This window comes from Geotrypetes seraphini, chromosome 12, assembly GCF_902459505.1.
Source record: "Geotrypetes seraphini chromosome 12, aGeoSer1.1, whole genome shotgun sequence".
In the NCBI taxonomy this organism is placed as follows: Eukaryota; Metazoa; Chordata; class Amphibia; order Gymnophiona; family Dermophiidae; genus Geotrypetes; species Geotrypetes seraphini.
This window is the reverse complement of record NC_047095.1, coordinates 107,247,887-107,268,456: the sequence shown is the minus strand read 5'-3', so window position 1 is coordinate 107,268,456 and position 20,570 is coordinate 107,247,887. Positions and strand designations below refer to the sequence as shown.

Below are 20,570 nucleotides of genomic sequence, written 5' to 3'. Positions count from 1 at the left end.
CCAATTAATATTTTCAAATTAATAAAGTCTTTTTGCTTATTTGTAAATGGTTTCTACCAGAGCCTTTAATTCAGTAGCATAATTAAATGAAATAACTATTTCTGAAGTTTATATGGACGGGCGGGGACGGAGGGGATTCTTCGCGGGGACGGGTGGGGACGGAGGGATTCCTCACGGGGACGGGTGGGGACGGGTGGGATTCCTCACAGGGACGGGTGGGGACGGGTGGGACTTTGGCGGGGACGGGTGGGGACGGGTGGGATTTCTGTCCCCGCGCAACTCTCTATTCCAAACCACCGCTAAAAATTGACGACGTCACCGCAGCCTCACTCCTCGAGAAGCTCCGTTCCCTTCGCTCCCTCATGGCGGATAATAAAACCGTCACGGACAAAATTCTCTCAGAAATCTCCACATTTAAAGCAGAGCTCACGGATTTAAATGCTCGTATGACTACTGCTGAAACTAATATTGCGATGAACGCTGAAAATATTAAATCTCTGCAGCGCCAGGCCAGACGTATCACGCTGTTGGAAGCCGAGCTGGAAAACCAGGGGAATCGGTCTAGAAGATCAAATTTTCGTATACTTGGCCTCCCTGAAGCGAGGGAAGGGCGCAACATGATAAAATTCTTAGAAGATACCTTGCCAAAAATTCTTACTTTAAACTTTCAACACCCTTTTGAAATAGAAAGGGCGCATCGGGTCCCCACGCAGCAGCCCAAAGTTCCTAGAAAGTACCCCAGGCCAGTCATAGTACGTCTGCTCCGCTACAATCAAGTCCTTGAAATAATGCAACAGGCTAAACTACATGCTCCGATTAAATTTGAAAGTCACTCACTCCTGTTTGTTCCGGATTTATGCAAGCAGACGGCTAAGGCTCGCAAACAGCTTTTGGAGTACAGACCTCGCCTGAAACAAATGGGTGCTAAATTTGGGATGTTGTACCCTGCTAAGCTCAGAATCACCTACAACAACTGCACAAAGGACTTTACAAAACCTGATGATCTGGCTGATTACCTGGAAAAGCTGGCTCCTAGCAATATAGACAACACCTAATGCTGGCCCAGGGGGCTCTGCTGACCACTCTTTCCTGCTTTCATTGTATTTGCCATCTTTCAATTGCTTTCTTGCTGACATTGGGGGGTTAATACTGATAAATGATGTTTTGCTGTTATTTCTGTACTAGCATTTTCTCGTGCGGGGGATGCGCTGTGGCGCACTCCTTGAGCCCACTATCCCATGGTTAACTTCTATTACTATAATGAGCTGTTTTTGTTGTTGTTCTTTGCTCGTGGTTGTTCAATGACAGTCATATATGATTTTGAATGCTTACAGGTGATATTCTCCTTACATTTCACAGCTAGCCATCTTCATGATGTTTCCTTGTATAATTCACCATGCCTTTACAATGTATAACGCTTAATGTGAAAGGGCTTAATAACCCAATCAAAAAGAAAAAAAATTGCTAATTACATTTCATCATTTAATGCTGATGTGATTTGCTTAAGGAGACTCATCTCACTGACATAGAAGCCAAAAAATGGTCTTTCCCTTGGGCTCACCCAGTCCTTTATTCTCCTGCTTTAGGGAAGAAAAATGGTGTAATGATGTTCATTAGAAAAAGACCTGACAACTCTATTCTCTCTCACACCACTGATTCTAGTGGTAGGTGGATACAGGTATCACTTACAATTGCCAGTGTCAAACTTATGATCATGAATATATATGGTCCTAACGTAGATGAGGAGGATTTCTTTATCGAGCTGGCAGATCAAATTAACATGTTCAGAGACTGCCACTGTATCATATGCGGGGACTTTAATGTTATTCAAGATCCCATTAAAGATAGGAAATCATCTATAACTTACAAAAAATCCAAAAATTGGCATTTTCTACAGGATCTCATAACCCAATTCAAATTGGTGGATTCTTGGAGAGTCATGCACTTAAATGCTGTTTTTGCATGTCTGACTCGATATTAGCAGTGTTTTTCTATGTAATTACAGTTGAGCATTTGCATTTTATCCTTTCTTTTGTGCAATATTTTTCAGCTTTGGCACTTAGCACTTTAATCCGAAGCACGCAAGCACCTTAATCCTGCTCTCACAGATGCAGATAAGTGATTTTTCTTTTGCATTTTATTAAGCTATTATTTAATGCTTAATGTTGTTAGGAAGTTTCATTCCAATTTGTTCAAGATTAAAATATAAAAATAACAAAGTAAATCAACAGTTAAGAGGGCGATAAAGGACAAAAAAGTATCTTTCCGGAGATGGAAAAAGGACCCAACAGAGGAAAATCACCAGGCGCACAGGAAATGCCAAAAGGAATGCCACCGGGAGGTTAGAAAAGCAAAAGGGAAATACGAAGAGGGGCTGGCCAAGGAGGCGAAAAACTTCAAGGCATTCTTCAGTTACGTTAAGGGGAAGCGACCAGCGAGAGAGGAAGTAGGGCCGTTGGACGATGGGGACAGGAAGGGAGTGATTAAGGAGGATAAAGAGGTAGCTGAGAGGTTGAACACGTTCTTCTCGTCGGTTTTCACGAGCGAAGACAAATCTAATATACCAGACTCAGAGGAACTCATGAGTGGGGAACAGACTGAAAAATTAGAGCACATAGAGGTAAGTAGGGAGGATGTCCTCAAACAGATAGACAGGTTAAAATGCGGCAAATCACCGGGCCCGGACGGGATCCATCCAAGGGTTCTGAAGGAACTAAGACAGGAAATAGCGGGCACAATACAACATGTTTGCAACCTATCCTTGAAAACTGGTGAGGTGCCGGAGGACTGGAAATTGGCAAATGTCACACCCATCTTCAAGAAAGGATCGAGGGGTGACCCCGGGAACTACAGGCCGGTGAGCCTGACTTCAATTATAGGGAAGATTGTTGAAGCTATGATCAAGGACGGCATTTGCGAGCACATCGAGAGAAATGGCCTACTGAGAACAAGCCAGCACGGATTCTGTAAGGGAAGGTCGTGCCTAACGAACCTTCTGTACTTCTTTGAGGGAATAAGCAGTCGGGTGGACAATGGGGAGCCCATAGACATCATTTACCTCGACTTTCAAAAGGCTTTCGACAAGGTGCCACATGAAAGGCTACTTAGGAAGCTGTGGAACCACGGGGTGGGAGGGGATGTGCACAGATGGATCAAGCACTGGTTGTCGGGAAGACTGCAGAGGGTTGGAGTAAAGGGTCAATATTCTGACTGGCGGGGAGTCACGAGCGGTGTGCCACAGGGATCGGTGCTGGGGCCTTTACTCTTCAACATATTCATCAATGACCTGGAAAAGGAAGCAAAGTGCGAGGTTATAAAATTCGCAGACGATACCAAACTGTGCGGCAGAGTTACGACCAGGGAGGAGTGTGAGGACCTACAAAGGGACCTGGACAAGCTGGAAGACTGGGCAAACAAATGGCAAATGCGCTTCAACGTGGACAAATGCAAGGTCATGCATATAGGGAAAAAGAACCCGTTGTTCAGCTACAAATTAGGGGGGGTATTGTTGGGAGACAGCAGACTCGAGAGAGACTTGGGTGTGCTGGTGGATGCATCACTGAAGCCATCTGCACAGTGCGCAGCAGCCTCGAAAAAAGCCAACAGGATGCTGGGCATCATAAAGAAGGGCATAGCAACCAGAACACGGGAAGTCATCATGCCTTTGTATCGAGCGATGGTACGTCCACATCTGGAGTACTGCGTTCAGTATTGGTCGCCGCACCTCAGGAAGGACATGGCGGTACTTGAGAGAGTCCAAAGGAGAGCAACGAAATTGGTAAGAGGGCTGGAACACTGCTCATATGCCGAGAGGCTGGATAGGCTGGGGCTCTTCTCTCTGGAGAAAAGGAGGCTCAGGGGAGATATGATAGAGACTTTCAAGATCATGAGGGGCATAGAGAAGGTGGATAGGGACAGATTCTTTAGACTGAAGGGGACAGCAAATACGAGGGGACATTCTGAGAAACTGAAGGGAGATAGGTTCAAAACAAATGCAAGGAAGTTTTTTTTCACCCAAAGGGTAGTGGACACTTGGAATGCGCTACCGGAGGAAGTGATCAGACAGAATACGGTACAAGGATTCAAACAGGGATTGGATGGATTCCTGAGGGATAAAGGGATCGTGGGATACTGAGGGAGGAGCTGGGAGGTAACACAAGTATAGGAAGTAAATCAGGTAATGAATATAAACTAACCTGGTCGTGCATGTGCAAGACCGGAGGGCTAGGACTTCGATAGGAAGGCAGGACTTAAATGGGAAACCAAGGTGGCAAGGGAGCCCCTTCTGATGATTCAGACAGGTCTTGACCTGTTTTGGGCCGCCGCGGGAGCGGACTGCTGGGCGGGATGGACCTGTGGTCTGACCCAGCGGAGGCACTGCTTATGTTCTTATGTTCTTATTAAATCACATATATTAAATAGTAAAGTGGAGGTTTTTCTTATCGATGAAAGAAACCATACACCATAGCATTATAGGGAGAAAACATATATGTTCCCTAAGTGGTGAATCTGAGATCTTTTCCTCCACCGAGGTATATTCTTTACTATCAACTTGTTGTAGTACGTGCTTGATTCACAGTTGATATACATCTTTCACTATCCTGTTTGATAGTTCAACTGGTAAGATAACCAACTTCTGGCTGTTCTATATATTCCTTGCTGGACCATCTGTGGAATAGAAGGAGATGGCCCCTCTCTAACTTGGAATATTATACTTCCCTCCATAAAGCTCAGGCTCAAATCTAGTTGGTCCACTTCCTCAGCACAGACCTCTTTCTATTCAGATTTGATTGGCACATTTTGGGAGCAGGAGTCTCAAATGTTCTTCCTGCAACTGCCAAGGAAAGAAAATTTTGGCAGCATGATAGAGATGAATTCATTTTGAGTAGGAGTGATGGTATGTAGGGATGGTTTTTATAGGGTAAGGGGTAGAATGTACAGTAAGATTAAGAATCTTTCTGACCTGAGGGTAGTGATATATCTGGAACACGTTATAGAATCCATATGAAATTTACTATCGTGCCCTGTCCTGCCAAAATTTTCAAGGCTGATTGGATTATTTTCCTTGAATACCCTAAAGACTCTTCAATATGGAGCCCCAGTGTGATGTTGGATAAGAGCTCTGAGTTGTTGTTAATTTCCTCCACTGCAAAAACAGAGGCCAAGTAGGTATTTTGTGGATAATAACTGTAATGACATTAATAATAATAAAATGGTAAGCGCACATGCGCACTCTAAAGCTGTGTTCCCTGATCCGTCACGATGACAAGAGTGCGCATGCGCGCTTACCATACATCGGGCTTACCATCGTCCCAGCCAGCCGTCGATTGCCTCCTCGAGCGAAATGAGGAGCTGGCCAGGGCGGCACAAGGTCCATGCCCGACCCCGGCAATGTCTTCTGCTGTTGCTGCTCCGCACAACCCCAGCTTCCCCACCATCCCGTGAGCCCCGACCTCGGCACTGGTGTGCATGCGCACTAAGGCAAAGGCGGTGCGGAGCGGCGGCTGCCGGGAGGAGGCCGCGGTGGCTTGAGGCGCCTACAGGCCGCGGCGGCCCTTCCCGGTCTCCTGAGCCGCATACTCATGCCCCAATTGCCGGCGGTACTGTACACTGAATCTTCTGTGTCGCAGGCTTTTGTGTTGAGCCGTCTTCAGGGCAGGACCAATTCGAGCTGTCCAACTCATGAAAAAGGTGGTCCGCGTTGGGACCCAGGACCCTGAAATCTTCACAAGATAAGTGTACTACAACAGGGGTTGATGGACAAGGGAAGATGTGCTGATGGACAGGGGGGAGAAGAAAAAGGAAGGGAGGCCTACTGCTGGACAGGGGGAGCAGGAAAGAGGTGATGATGGACAGGGGGAGGTAAAACAAAGGGAGAAAGGCTGCTGCTGGATAAGGGGAGAAGAGAAGGGGTGGTGGAGGACACAGGGGAGGTAAAAGGAAGGGAGAATGGACAGGGGGAGCAGGCAAGGCGTGGTGGTGGACAGTCAAGGAAAAAAAAGACAAAAATAAAAAAAGACAGAAATACAGAAAGCGGCTAAGAAGAGAGAGAGAGAGAGAAAAAAAAATAAAGACAGACACACACACATATATTCTAGCACCCGTTAATGTAACGGGCTATAAGACTAGTTAAGATCATAATTTCATATCAGACCACCTTGAAAAATTTGCAAAAATGCACAGATATACATGCATATTCAGTTTTAATAGAAAATCAGATTATCATAAAAAACTATGGAACTATGCAGTGTGAAAAACACCTGATATATTTTCAGTGGACTTCCAACATCTCTTTTGTACAGTATGGGTTTCATATTCTAATTCTGATATAATTAGTTAGCTGATGGATTAGCAAAGCTGTGCCTACCCTCTTTCCAAAATAACATGCTCCCAGCACTAGGAAATTTCTAGAAGAGGATACTGCACAGGTCATGGTGATTCCTACCTTTTCAAATCTATGTATTAAGTATTAAACAAGAAGTTTGAAACTGACACATAGAAGACCCTTTGATGGACACAGATCACATTACAGATGGACCAGAGAAGCCTCCTGCTGAGGTTGACATGAACTCTGGACTGACCATCTATCCTGTAGCTGTGTTGGCACCGTGTAATCTTTATAGGACTCTGCTCCAGAAAGGTTGAGCCTCAAGGGATATTGTCCACTGATCTGTTCATTTAATATTAACTATAGATTGCTTTAATAAACATGTTTTTCTGAACCTGACCTTGCAAGATAAATGTTAATTTGAAAGGAGTGCTTTGTGAGGAGTGTAATAATACCAACAGGGAAATTGTGCACTTGTTTTATTATATACAGAAAATAAATAAAGCAGAAAATAAATTTCTATGATTAGAATCTACCAGATATTCAATCCCCTGAAGGCCAGGGCAGGGCTCACTGCACATCGAATAATAAATTCAGTTTTAGGGCCAATTTATCAGTTATTCAAATTCTAAAAATACAGAATTTTGAGGACATTTCTTGCCATATTGAAAGGGAATTGTTTTGTGTTTTGTTTCATATATTTTGGATTTAATTTAATGGAAATAGTACTGAATACAATAAAGTTGTCTCAGTTCTAAAATCCTTCCTGATTGTACTGATATTACATGAGCAGTCCCTCCCTCTCCATCTATATCAGTAGTATTTCTCTTTTCCATAATCTCTCACACAGCAATCACAGCGCTTAGGAGCCTTTCACTAAAGTGCATTATACAATTAGGACTAGATTCTCTATATGGCTTTGGGAAAAATAAGCAGTAATGGCCAAATTCTGTAAAAGATGCCTAATGTTAGGCAATTAGATTATCCTGCCTATTTGATCTAGGAGCCTAACTTAATTGTTTAAAAGGCTTAATCGGCATCATGTAATTGATGCAAATTGCATGTAATTGAATGGTACAATTTTGAGGTAATCGTCTAGTCCAAGGCCCCTACCTGAAAGTAAGCATGGTTAGGGGTGGATTGTGGGCATGTTTGCCATGTAGGTGCATGTTTTGGACTTAGGCACACTCATTTTGGCCAAGAAACAACTGATTTAATAGGTTGAGCCTAATCTTAGGGCACCTACTGAGCATAGGAATTTGACACATAAGCTCAAAGGTGTGAAAAAAATAATAAAAAATGCAAAATTTCACTAATGTAAAGTTACCAGTATTTTATTGCTTTTATATTCAATCATGGCACCAAAAGAATACAGCATAATTGCATTAATTAGCCATTACATTAGCGGGAGATCGTTATAGTTGCCAAAATGCTGGTTTTCTGATAACGAGCTCAGCTTAATATCTTACGACACTCTATTATATACCTTTGGCTCAGTGTGACATCATCAGTTTGACAACCAATAAAATAAAATGGGTGGTCTTAAAAGTTAGACAAAGAAAATTCCTCTTCATTTAAAAGTTTCAGACATCATATTTGTTCTGTCCATATTCATTTCTAAATATACAGTATCCTTTTCACATAGGTATATTAAGAGAAATTATTTGTTAAAAAGATGCTGAAATGTTCTCAGCCCTACAAACAGTACTGAGAATTTGTCAGCCTTAGAGGAAAGGAGGGCTCTCCCTAAGCTGACAGTTTCACACAAAAGCCTTCCTATGTTAGAGCAGCAGTCTCTGACTTAATTATCTCCAGATGTTATACCCTTTGAATTTATTTAGGTTACAAATATATATAATATGCTTTTTCAAAACGCAGTCTTTTGTTCAATACACAGCCACACAATCACTCCAGCACTTGCTTGGGCCCAAGCATTCCATACATTCATAATTTGATTCATATTTAATAAATGTTATATCTCAGTTTAGGATACGTCTACCCAGCCTAAGGCACAGCTGGTATCAATTAACACCACGATGCTAGTAGCGGGAAAAACTCTGAACAAAGAAAAAGTAGAGACAGAAGGTCACTGACTCAAAATGGATTCCAAAGCACAAAAGATATAGAAAAGACAGAGAACCAAAATGGAGTCCATGTATCCTTTATGATTTCCTCCATGATCTAGCCTAATAGCAAAGTACATAAAAAGATATTATTATGCTTTCCCTTATATTAATCTGTAGTGTGTTTTTCTGGCTTTAGCTTCATTTATATTCAGATTTTTATTCACCAGTTTGTTGTATGCTTCTATTGGGCTGGCCTTAACTAACACATATGCTTATATCTAACTAGAATTACCCAGAGTCATACGAAAAACAGGCACTTTTGTAGAAAAACTCCACAAAAATACTGCACTATCATGTTCTGATATCCATTCAATACCGTTCCATAAACATCACCCCCTACTGGCCACGAGCCACTACTCCTCACTACCAATGCTTAAGCCCACTTTATGCACCTCAAAGTGCAATTCTCTGCAGCATGCCTGGCTTTTAATAGAGTCACGCTTAATGATATTCTCAGTGCCTAAGTTTTAAGCATGATTTTTAGAACTGGTGCGTTCGTGCTATTCTATAATTGGTGCTCTGATTTATAAACAGTTATATCAAATATTGTCCATTTTTATACTTTAATAAAATAGATTTAAATATAAAATCATAACCACAGGGAAAGGGCGGGAATGGGGCAGGGGCAGGGACAGAGATGGAGTTTGTATTGTTAAAAGTATTTTTTTAATGAAATCTGCAGTTGTACACCATTACTACTACTAATCATTTCTAAAGCATTACTACACATACACAGTGCTGTACATTAGAGAATGACACGGGGACAAATTTGTATGGGACCAGCATGGACACCGATTAGACCTCACAACCTTTATCATTGAAAACTTCATCATTGACACCAATGTTTGCAGACATCACTCCATCTGGTAAGCCACCAGCTTCCTAACTGGCATTGCAGGTCATTCTTGCATCGCGTCTCTTGATGCTGACCAAGCAGCAATGACTACTTTATGGATTCCCTCAGCCTTGAGGTATGCATCCTCATCGAAGTCATCTTCAGGGCAAGCCACGCACCAATGGTACTGGCAGATAAGCCAGAGGTACTAGTTTTCTCCTTCTAAGAACAGCATGATGTGCTGTTCTGAAGAGTTTTGGATGATGCATATAAACTGCTTTCCCCAGTATAGACTCCCTCAGTACTGACCCAACCTAACTACATGGCCACCAGGACTGCGGAGGACCCTAACAATGAGAGATCAATTTGAGTATCATAAGAACACAAGATTTGCATTCTGGGACAGACCAAAAGCCCATCCAGTCCAGAATCTTGTTGCCAATAGTGGCTGATCCAGGTCACAAGTATCTGGCAAGATCCCAAACAGAGATCCAAAAAGATGTGTTTATGTTTATATTTTATTAAAACTTGTTCTATAGTTTGAGCATATGACAGATCTAAGCAGTTTACAGTACAAATTCTATTTTAAAAGGAACTCCGGTAATGATAGGAAAGACCTCAAAGAATACAACTAAGGCCCTCTTTTACAAAAATGCATTAGCTGTTTTAGCACACACTAAATGCTAATGTGCCCATTATAAGTCTAAGGACGCATTAAGGTTTAGCGCACACTATATCTCTGCGTGCGTTAAAACAGCTAACGAACTTTAGTAAAAGGAACCCTAAATATACCATCACATTTGTCTTAAAAAAAGACACAATCTACCTTAAAAATTTTAAATCTAATCTTAAATCATATCTGAATGTCCCCTAATCACCACAGTCCCTGGAGTCATACTACTGAGTTGAATTTCCTCAATAAATGTGGGTACTTATCTACTTATGGTCAATTCAGATCTTTTATCTTCATGAGCACATTACCAAACTGTTCAATAAAGTAAAGTGAGTTCAGAAACCTACTTAAAAAATAATTCTGAAATTAGCTACTATCTGGAATATGAAGTTTAGGTTGAGATAATAATGACTTAACAACTGTGGGACATGTTTACGAAAGTAAACTAGTTCGTTGGTGGTTTTTTTGGATTTGGCTATGAGGCAGCACTCATCGGGTGGGGAGGGGGGTGAAAATGTTCTCTGCTTTTTTTTGGGGGGGGGTTCGTTTTATACTTCAGGCATTTGATCTTACAGTTTTTCAGTCAGAGTGGGGGGGGGGAGGGATGCCTCCTTGACAATGCAGTTCATTGCAGAGAAGGGCTTCAGAGAGACACTATCCAATTCTAAGCATAATGTGTGCTGCACAGGTGCACCTGTCACCCTCTATCCTATGTCATCTCATGTCTGCTATCTCTCAAAGCTCACCTTCTTGTCAATGTGCTCTTCCTTGGCAGCTGTTCTGGTATGCAACCTATTGCCACCCAACATGTGGCTGATGAGATACCGGTCACTCCACTGTGTCAACATATACATCAAGGACATTCAGTGTCACCTGCATAAGCTGGCCTCCTTTTGTTTAGATGTATACCGGTGTAACTGTACATAGAAAGTAGTTTACATATGTGTTCACACACTGGCCTGACCTGTCCCCCACTTAGTCTCACTGGGTTGGGTGGAGGGGGGTTGATAGATAATTGTGTATGTAGTATGCAACCAATGCACGCAATGGTAACCCTCACTTCATATTCTTACTGCACACAGGTCACGCACAGCATGCTGCTGAGGGCATAGCCCAGGAGGTGGTGGTGGACATTTGCCAAGAGGCAGCCAGGGAGGCAGTAGCAGAGGCAGAGGCAGGACAGGAGGAAGAAGGCTACTCTGCCTCCTAGGAAAGTCTGCCGCTTGAAAATGTGTTGGAGGTATCTGATGGGGAGGACCAAGCCCAGGTGGTAGAGGTCAAGGCACAGGTGGTGGTGGAGGTGGAGCAGCAGCAGCAGCACGTGGTGGAAGAGCAGGGCGAATGGGAGGTCTCTGATCTCTATGAGGATATGCCCCCTCTTGAAGGGGATGAAGAGGTGGTTGTGGAGGCAGCAGCCCCGCCCCCCCCCCATGATTTGCAGCCAGCAGCCCCAGTAGTTCCTCCCCCTCCTGAGGCATATGGACAGCTGCTGCACATAGTGGGACAAATGCGCAGTGAACTGCAGGAGGGGAGACGTGAAACTATGCTGACCCTCCAGGAGATCATGGGCCTTCTGCGGCAGTTGGTTGCCATTTTCAAGGAGCCCATTTAGGGGATGACAGGGCAAACCTGAGGGGCAAGCTGGCAATGGGCCATTGAGGCCCCAATCATGTTACCAACAGTGTCCCTGACAGCTCACAAGTAGCTGGCAGATATCCAAAGACTGAAAGGACATCACATGGCCTCTCCTTCACATATTCAGGAGACGTTACCTACTGTATCTCATTGGGACATACTTGGATGTGAACCTTCTTGATGTTACTGGCTGTTGTGTACAATGCTCTGCCAATGATTGCAAGTGTTGAGATGTGATGTACAGATGCAAACTGTACAGTGATGGTTAAGATGTGTTCCATTCCCATGAGTAGAGTAGGAAGACATGCATATGGTGGGACAGTGTTAAACGCAATAAGGGCTACCCTCCTCATATCAGTGGAAAACAGGTAGCCAGTGAAATGAAAAAACCCTACCATCAGATGAGATGTGGTGAGGAGGCCATAAAGATTGACACTGAGAAAGTGGGAATGCTAGGCTGCATTTTTGAGGTCAAAAATAGCTTCTATGACCTATGGGCCAATGGATGATGATGTAACCAGGCCAGGGGTACAGGGAGCACCATTGAGGTTAGAAGCTGCAACCTCTGGAGACAGAGGCTGCTGCAGCAGCACAGCCCTCACAGATATTTACTGACCCTTACAAATGAAAAAGTATGTGAGGCTCAGAACTGCTCGCTTACTTTGCACAGGTTGGAGCAGTGTTAGGCATGTTGGGGCACTTGGACAGGCGTGTGCCATGTTGTTACCATAAGTATGATATTGTATGTTCTCATAATGCGTTCATATTTGTAGGCGATTGTTCTATAACAGTCTTTTGTGTCCAGGTGTTCTACCATTCATGTCTACCTCAGCAAAGGTGTATGCATTTATATTTGAATCTTGACTACACAAACAGACCAAAATAAATACCAGATATCTACCTCTAAACTGGGTGTCATGTGTGATCCCTTGATATCATGTCACTGACCTGCACCTAACAAAAGGACAGGCAGGCAGCCAACTGAAAGTGGGAACGTGGCCATCTTGTAAGTAAGATCTGGCTGAGGCCAGGACCATGTCACATGCAGGACCTGAGACAGAGGTTGTGTTAGTCACAGTTCAAGAAAAAGGGGAGAGATGTAGACTTGTGAGTTCCATGATTTGCAATGGATGTAACACCTGACTGTCTGAATAGGTCCCCCCTGTTGCTAGAGGCCTGTGCTAACCCTTGACTGAAGGGACATATTATGATTGAGGACTCATGTCAAAGAGAGCTGCTGACTGCTGTGCAATGCTGCCGTTCATATGCAATCAGTTAGATCCCATAAGAGCTACACATGTGCAAGGTGAAGCACTAGGAAGCTGACCAGTGTCAACTTAGAGGGTATTCCCCCCCTCCCTCCCAATGACACCAAGAAGCTGTACCAGCTGAGCCACCAACAGGGCCACACATACACCTGTGGACAGGAATCCCAGGGGAGGCGGTAAGGTGAAGCAATCATTGGAGGAAGGGGGTGGCATTGTGGGATAAGGAGCCCCCCCAGGCAGGGATGGGGGACGGGGAGAGTGAAGAGGTATGTTCCAGGAAGCTCACACAGTCATTGCCCATACCCTGTTATGGCCCCTATACAGATTGCTTCACCCCCCCTCCCCCCCGTTCGTCTAAAGGCTGTGTCAAACAGCCTTTCCAGAGGGTGACCAGCAACGTGAGCCCCACACATATTTATAAGCATTGAGAACATCATAGGTGAAGCAGGAATGCTTGCGTACCTGAATACAGCCACAGGCCTGAAAAGGCAGACCATGTAATCTGTAACATGCAGCAAACGACTTCGGATAGCATCAGTAGATAGGACGGTGTCTCTGAACAGAAAGGAGACGGAAGTTCGTGCTGATGTAGACGTATCCCGGCCCCCTTGATTTAAACGTACCAATAAACGTGGCCTAGACGTATTTCGGATTTGTCCATAACCGACCAGATGGATGTATTACGTGAAGACGTTCAGCTGACGGCTTGTTGGATGTGCTTAATTGCCAATAAATATGTCTAACCTCATATTTTCAAACCTGTGGGTACTTTGACACCATGGCTCCCAAACCGGCCAAAGCTCTGTCCTGGAAGCCTAACTTCACCCAGGCTAAGACCGAGATGTTGGTGCAGGAGGTGCACACACACCACCAGCAGCTCTTCTCACCCCAGGGTGAGAGACTCGGGGCATACTCTAAGAGCAAGGTGTGGATGGCCATAGCTCAGTGCCTGAATGCAATCCCCCACCACAAGCAAGATGTGGAGGACTGCAAGAAGAAATGGAGAGCCATCAAGAGGGAGGTCCGAGCTAAGGTGGGCAACTAGCCTCCAGATGCTGACATGGCAGACCTCAGCCCCATGGAGCAGCTGGTGTGGGCACACAGGACACATCAGCTGACACAACTGCACTGCCTTCTGGTATGTACGTGTCTTAATCCCCAGTCTCATAGCTATGTCCCCTATTCTGAGAGACCTCTCTTTCATCCTCTTTCTTCTACTCCTCTAATGGGCCAGTGAGTACACCTGCTCTTCAGATCTTTCCATAACACCTGTTTGGTACTGCTCCATGTGCTGATGGCAGCACATGGAATGAGATTCCTACACCCTTGTACTGACTAAATGGAACCATTGCTATGATTAGCAGGTGTGCTCACATAAGGTGTCTGCACATACACTGCTTTCACCCCTTTCATAATGTCACCACCATACCACCCTATGGTAGCTGGGTATGTAGTCACACACCTTTGGGATGCATGTTACCTGTGGTATGCTGTGACATCCATATGTGCTTTTCTCCTATGTAGATGCCAGCTCTGACGAGGATCAGCCAGGATGCAGTGGCATCGACACACTCACTGTGCTGGGACAGCAGGATGACATAGCTGCAACACTCAGCCAGCAGGGGCCAGACGAGTCCCAGGACACCCTACCCCAGGAGCCTGGCAATGGGGATGAGGAGCTGCCAATTCTCCCACCGCCTGAGCAGTTTGCCAATGTGGCGGCCGATACCGAGGAGGGCAGTGAGGCCGCACAGCCTGGCCACTGGAGGGCACTTAGTCGCCAGTTTCGCCACCTGCTGAGACTGGCCCAGAACCTGCTGGGCCATAATCTCACCCTGGAGGGATATTGCCAGCAGAAGCTCCAGCTGCTGAGAGAGGGTGTGGAGGCAAGACAGCAGTCACTGGAGGTCCAATGGGAGACAAATGAACTGCTGAGGCAGCTCTTGCCTGCCAACACTGCCATTGTTGGAAAGCTGGAAGACCTCCAGAGTGAGTTGAGAGCTACCAACCGTCCTCCCTCCACAAGCCAGCATGCTGATCAGGTGCCTGCACCACCCTCCACCACTGGCTCAGTGGCGACAGGACGCAAAGCCACACAGAAACAAAAGCACCCTCAGCTGTTGAGGCCTGTTCCACGCCTGCCTTCCTCCACTCAGGTTACAAGGCCAGCTTTTCCACAGCAGAACACTGACTCCAGCAGTGCTAGTGGCAGTTCAGACAGTGATGTGGCCCCAGTTGATCTAGAAGCTTCATCTGTACCTAGAGGTGGAGCTGGGAGGGCTGTCAGGGGCCGTGGGAGACCATGTGGGCAAGGGAAGGGGACGGGAGGGAGGTAAGGGGCTGATGTTGGTCATCTATGTGGGTGGGGGTAGGGTTGGTAAGGATGTCTATATGTAAGGGTGGTGGTTTGCACACAATGAGGGAAAATAAAGGTGTTGCTTTAACAGAACCTATCGTCCATGCTGTTTACAAGCTTCAGCTTATGTGCACTGAAGCTGACTATTGTCCATGCTGTGTACAAGCTTCAGCTTATCTGCACTGCAGCTGACATTAGCCTGAGTTGGTTGTGCAAGTGCCTGATATGAACAGCCATTTTATAACTTGAACCTCCAGCAAATTAAACAGTAAAAAAGCAGGGTCAATGAAAGTCTGACAGCATTCTTAGAACAGCCACACAGATGTCCCTCCAGAGTAAGGCAGCCTGGTGTTTAGTGCAGTAGACCAGTGTTCTTCAACCTTTTTACACCCGTGGACCGGCAGAAATAAAAGAATTATTTTGTGGACCGGCAAACTACTAGGACTAAAATTTAAAAACCCCGTTTATGCCCCATCTCCGCGAGCTCGGTCCCCGCAAACCATCTGATCCCATCTGCACAAGCCGCAATTATGATTTTATATTGAACGTATTTTATTAAAGTATAAAAAGAAATAATATTCTGAACAATTGTGATTTTATAAATACAAATATACAGAGCACGGACCAACAAAACCCTGTCTCCCCTCCCCTTTACATATATCCCCTCTACTATCAAGAAAACTGAACAAGCCAAGTTATTATAGAATGCTACATAGAAATATCATGCTAACAGAATACTGCAGTCCCCAGTTATGTCTCTAGCAGGATATATAATTCAAACCTGATATATTCTAATGACAAAATAGAAATAAAATTATTTTTTTCTACCTTTTGTTGTCTCTGGTTTCTGCTTTCATCTTCTTTTCACTCTTTTCCTTCCAGCATCTGCCCGTTCCATCCAATGTCTGCCCTCTCCCCCTTCCATATATATCTGACTTCTTTCTATGCCCCTCTTCCTTGTCCATCCTCCTCTCTCCTTTTTACATCATTCATTCCAGCTTCACTGCCTTCTTCATTTTTATCTCTACTACACCAGATCTAGCATCTTTATCCCTCTCTCATTTCTCTGCTGACCCCCTTTCTCATTCCTCTCTCTCCCCTTTCTCTCATCTGATCTCTCCATTCCACCCTGACCCCCTTCCCCTCCTGTAATCTCCCTGCCAGCTGTTTCCTTCCTTTTTTCTTTCTCCCTACCCTCCTTCCTTTTTTTGTTCTACCTTCCCTCCTCCCTCTATCCAACATTAACTCTCTTCCCATCCCTTTCCCTCCTCCCTCCCAGCAGCATCTCTCTTCTTCTCTCTTCCCTCCTCCCTCTATCCAACATTAACTCTCTTCCCATCCCTTTCCTTCCTCCCCTCCCAGCAGCATCTCTCCTTCTTCTCCCTTCCCTCCTCCCTCTATCCAACAGTAACTCTCTTCCCATCCCTTTCCCTCCTCCCCTCCCAGCAGTATCTCTCCTTCTTCTCCCTTCCCTCCTCCCTCTATCCAATATTAACTCTCTTCCCATACCTTTCCCTCCTTCCCTTCCATCAGCATCTCTCCTTCTGCTCCCTTCCCTTCTCCCTCTATCCAACATTAACTCTCTTCCCATCCCTTTCCTTCCTCCCCTCCCAGCAGCATCTCTCCTTCTAACTCCCTTCAAGTCCAGTAACAGCTCTCCCTTTTCCAGACCTTCCCAGCCTCCTACAGAGGCTTCCTCCCCTTCCAGCAGCTCTCGGTACTTGCCTGCAGGAAGTTGCCGGTAAATCACTGCCCTGGCAAATTGGAGAGCTGGTGGGAGGGGAGACAGCCACTGTGAAGGCTCCACAGGATCTTGTTCGTACATGCTGACCATCTCCCTCCACCTGCACCTGAATCTGCAGCTCTCTCCGGTCTAATCGCAACTTCCCACGGCCCTCTTCAGCAACTCGGCAGGGGTGGTGATCAAGACACGCTGCCGACGTCGGGATCTTCACTCTCTGAGTCCCGCCTATTTTGTTTCAACTTCCTGTTTCCGAACAGGCGAGACTCACAAAGGGAAGGCCCCGACGTTGGCAGCCTATCTTGATCGCCTGAGGCTGGGAGGAACATTAATCAGCAGGAACCGCAGTCGGCAGGAAATTTAACTGCCGACTTGATCTTGCCGGCCCTGTGCGGACCGGCAGAAATTTTCTGCGGACCGCCACTGGTCCGTGGACCGGTGGTTGAAGAACTGTGCAGTAGACTAATCCAAGGGATCCAGGTTAAAATACCATAAACTACTTTTTTTGTGAGCACTCGAGGAACAGAAATACCATATTTTTCGCTCCAGTGAGAGGCAGGCGCGAGCCTCGAGTACGCCTGCCTGGTCCCACACCACCACCCGAATGGTGCCATCAGCTTGGTCCAGAGCTGCATTGGCAGACAGAAGTGAAAGGCAGGCACGAACCCTGAGTATGCCTGCCTGGTCCCGCACCAGGTCCTGCACCACTGCTGGAATGGTTCCATTAGCTCCCATGAGTCTCAAGAAAATCAATGGCGCCATTCAGGCAACAGCATAGGACCAGGCAGGCACGCTCGGGTCTCGCGCCTGCCTTTCACTTCTGCAGCAGATGGGGGAGCCTGCCGATGCAGCGCTGGACCGAGCTGACATTACCATTCGAGCGGCGTTGGCATGGGGCCAGGCGGGTGAACTCAGGGCTCACACCTGCCTCTCACTACTGTGGCAGATGGGGTCTCAGCCGGCTGTCCAGCAGGGGATGATTACTTTAGCTGAAAACTACAAATGCTTCATAAGAACTGATCCCTTTCCTTTTGTGACTTTCCACTTCCCCCTCATCACTTTTATTTTATTTGTATTTCGATGTAATGACGTATATTCCCCAATATTCTCTCCCACGATCCTGTCTATTGATGTCTGTTTTTCATCCCAGTTTTATTATATCATGCTGAAGATTGCTTTTTTTGTTTTGTTTTTATTTTTTCTACTTCTACCTATATTATACATATTGTAAACTGTTTAGCTATTGTTCGATAGACCTTTTTTTTTTGCTTCCTTGCTCGGTTTCCTTGCTTTTTCCATTCTGTTACTGATAGGGGTTACAGTATTTTCTTTCTCTTGTTCTTTATTTACATTTTTTTTGCTATTTAGGTCCATTAGATTGATGTGATACAGGGTTGAAAGCTGGAGAGGTCTTTGTCTTTGTCTGCTTTAGATTTTTTTTTATTTTTTTGCACTTTAGAGATAAGTATATGCCAATTTTTTTCTTCTTTGAAATACCAGGTTTCTGCCTGTGCCATTTATATCAAATGTAAAATAAACTTGGAAACTTGGAACTGATAACATACACAAATGTTTTCTATGTGTTAATTTGTCAGTAATGTGTTGTTGATTTTGAGTGTGCTAAAAAATATATGCCACCTAAGCACCACCCGGCCCATGGGGCGCTTGGTAAATGATGGCATTCCGCAGGATCTGTGTTCAGTTCGCTACGCATCCTTTGATGGTGCATTGCGTCTCGTTCAGCGTCTAGGTGGCGGGGCTTTGCTGGACATTGAGTCGGCCTTCCGGTTGTTGCCGGTTCATCCGTCCTCGTATCCGTTGTTGGGCTTCCGGTTTGAAGGTTCCTTTTATTTTGATCGCTGTTTGCCGATGGGGTGTTCCATATCCTATGCCTACTTTGAGTTATTCAGTTTCTTTTTTACATTGGGTTACGGTTCAGCGAGTGGGGAGGGATTCTGTGGTTCACTATCTTGACGATTTTCTGTTTGTCGGGGGCGGCGCGCTCTGGTGATTGTGGATGGTTGAAATCCGCTTTCGAGGGCATGGCTGCTGAATTTGGGGTACCCTTGGCGGCTGAGAAATCTGAGGGGCCTACTACCTGTCTCACCTTCCTAGGGATTGAGATTGACTCAGTTGCGATGGTCACTCGGCTGCTGCAGGGGAAGGTGCGGCAGTTGTTGGACTTGATATCGCTGGTGCGGGCTTCTCGTAAGCCCACTTTGAGAGTAGTGCAGTCCTTGCTGGGGTCTCTTAACTTCGCCTGTCGGGTCCTGCATATGGGCCGTGCCTTTTCGCATAGACTTGCTGCGGCAACTTCGGGTGTCCGTGATTGCAGACATTTTGTCCGTATTACGGCGAGGATCTGGGTGGATTTGTGCATGTGGTCTCTGTTTCTCGCGCACTTTAATGGGTCGCTCCCTATACAGCAACCCAATGCTGTATAGGGAGCTTGAGCTAGAATTTGGATCTTGAGCTAGAATCAGATGCCGCTGGGGGTGTATTGTCAGGGAGATTGGTGCGCGGTGGCGTGGCTGAGAGCTGGAGGCAGGCGGGCGTTACTCGTAATTGTGACACTACTGGAGCTTTTTCCCCTGCTGGTGGCGTGTGAGTTGTGGCCGAATAGGTTTATGGGGGTGGTTGAGGTTGTTAATCGACAGGCCGCTAAATATTTGCGTTTGAATGCTGTCATGCGAGAACTTGTTTTACGCTGTTTGCGTCTTAACTTGTTTATTCGGGCCGTGCCACATCCCGGGGTTCAGAACAAGCTTGCTGATGCTCTCTCTCGCTTCCAATTCTTTTAGTTTCGTCAGCTGGCACCGGCAGCAAAGATAGAAGGATTGCCGATGCCTGATCATTTGTGGAGCTTTGGTGGTGAGCAGATCTGGTGGTTATTGCAGCAGTCCGTTGCCCCGACCACTTGGATCCGTTATAATCAAGGCTTTGCAACAGTGTTTGCCTTTCTTCGTTCCCGGGGTTGGGTCCCCGGACCTGTGTCAGAGGTCCTGCTGGCGGACTTCCTGGTGAACTCGCATCTGGCAGGCTATTCCCGAAGTGCAGCGGCTGGTCACTTGGCCGGCTTTGCATTTTTTTTTTGTAAGGCTCTTGGTTGGCGTTGCCCATCGTCGGGATTTTTGCCTCGCCGGATGCTGGTTGCCTGGGATCGGGTGGCTCTGTGGCTGCCGGATTCTCGGTTACCGATCTCTGTTAGATGAGCTGTTAGTGCGTTTCATTGGGGTATTGCTGGTGGTGACGCGTTCGGGTTTTGAAGCCTGTTTGTTTCGTGCAGTCTTCTTGGTGGCCTTTTTTGGGGCCCTGCGGGTTGGAGAGTTGCTTGTTCACCCGTCGGATGTCCTGGGCCAGCGAGGTCTTTTCTGCAGTCAGGAGCACGTGGACAGGAGTTCGGTGCGTTTATTCATTTCTCAGTCTAAGACGGACCAGCTGGGCAGGGGGCGCACGTTGGTCCTTCACCAAGTAATGGGCTGTGCATCGTGCCCCATCCGTTCTCTGGACGCCTTTATGGCGGTCCGTCCTGGATCGGACTTAGCGCTGTTGATGCATGAGGATGGCACTCGTCTCTCTCATTACCAGTTTTTGGCTGTATTGCGTTT

At 45.9% G+C, this 20,570-nt stretch overlaps 1 protein-coding gene across 1 annotated transcript in view; it reads left to right on the top strand.

The window, feature by feature from the left end:
• Window positions 1-13,643: 13,643 nt before the first annotated feature.
• Window positions 13,644-20,570, top strand: part of LOC117346257 (G-protein coupled receptor family C group 6 member A-like) — an 82,791-nt gene continuing 75,864 nt past the window's right edge. The window contains exons 1-2 of the mRNA XM_033915659.1: window positions 13,644-13,758; window positions 14,390-15,120. Coding sequence (XP_033771550.1) covers window positions 13,644-13,758; window positions 14,390-15,120 — 846 coding nt within the window. The remainder of the gene's footprint in view (window positions 13,759-14,389; window positions 15,121-20,570) is intronic.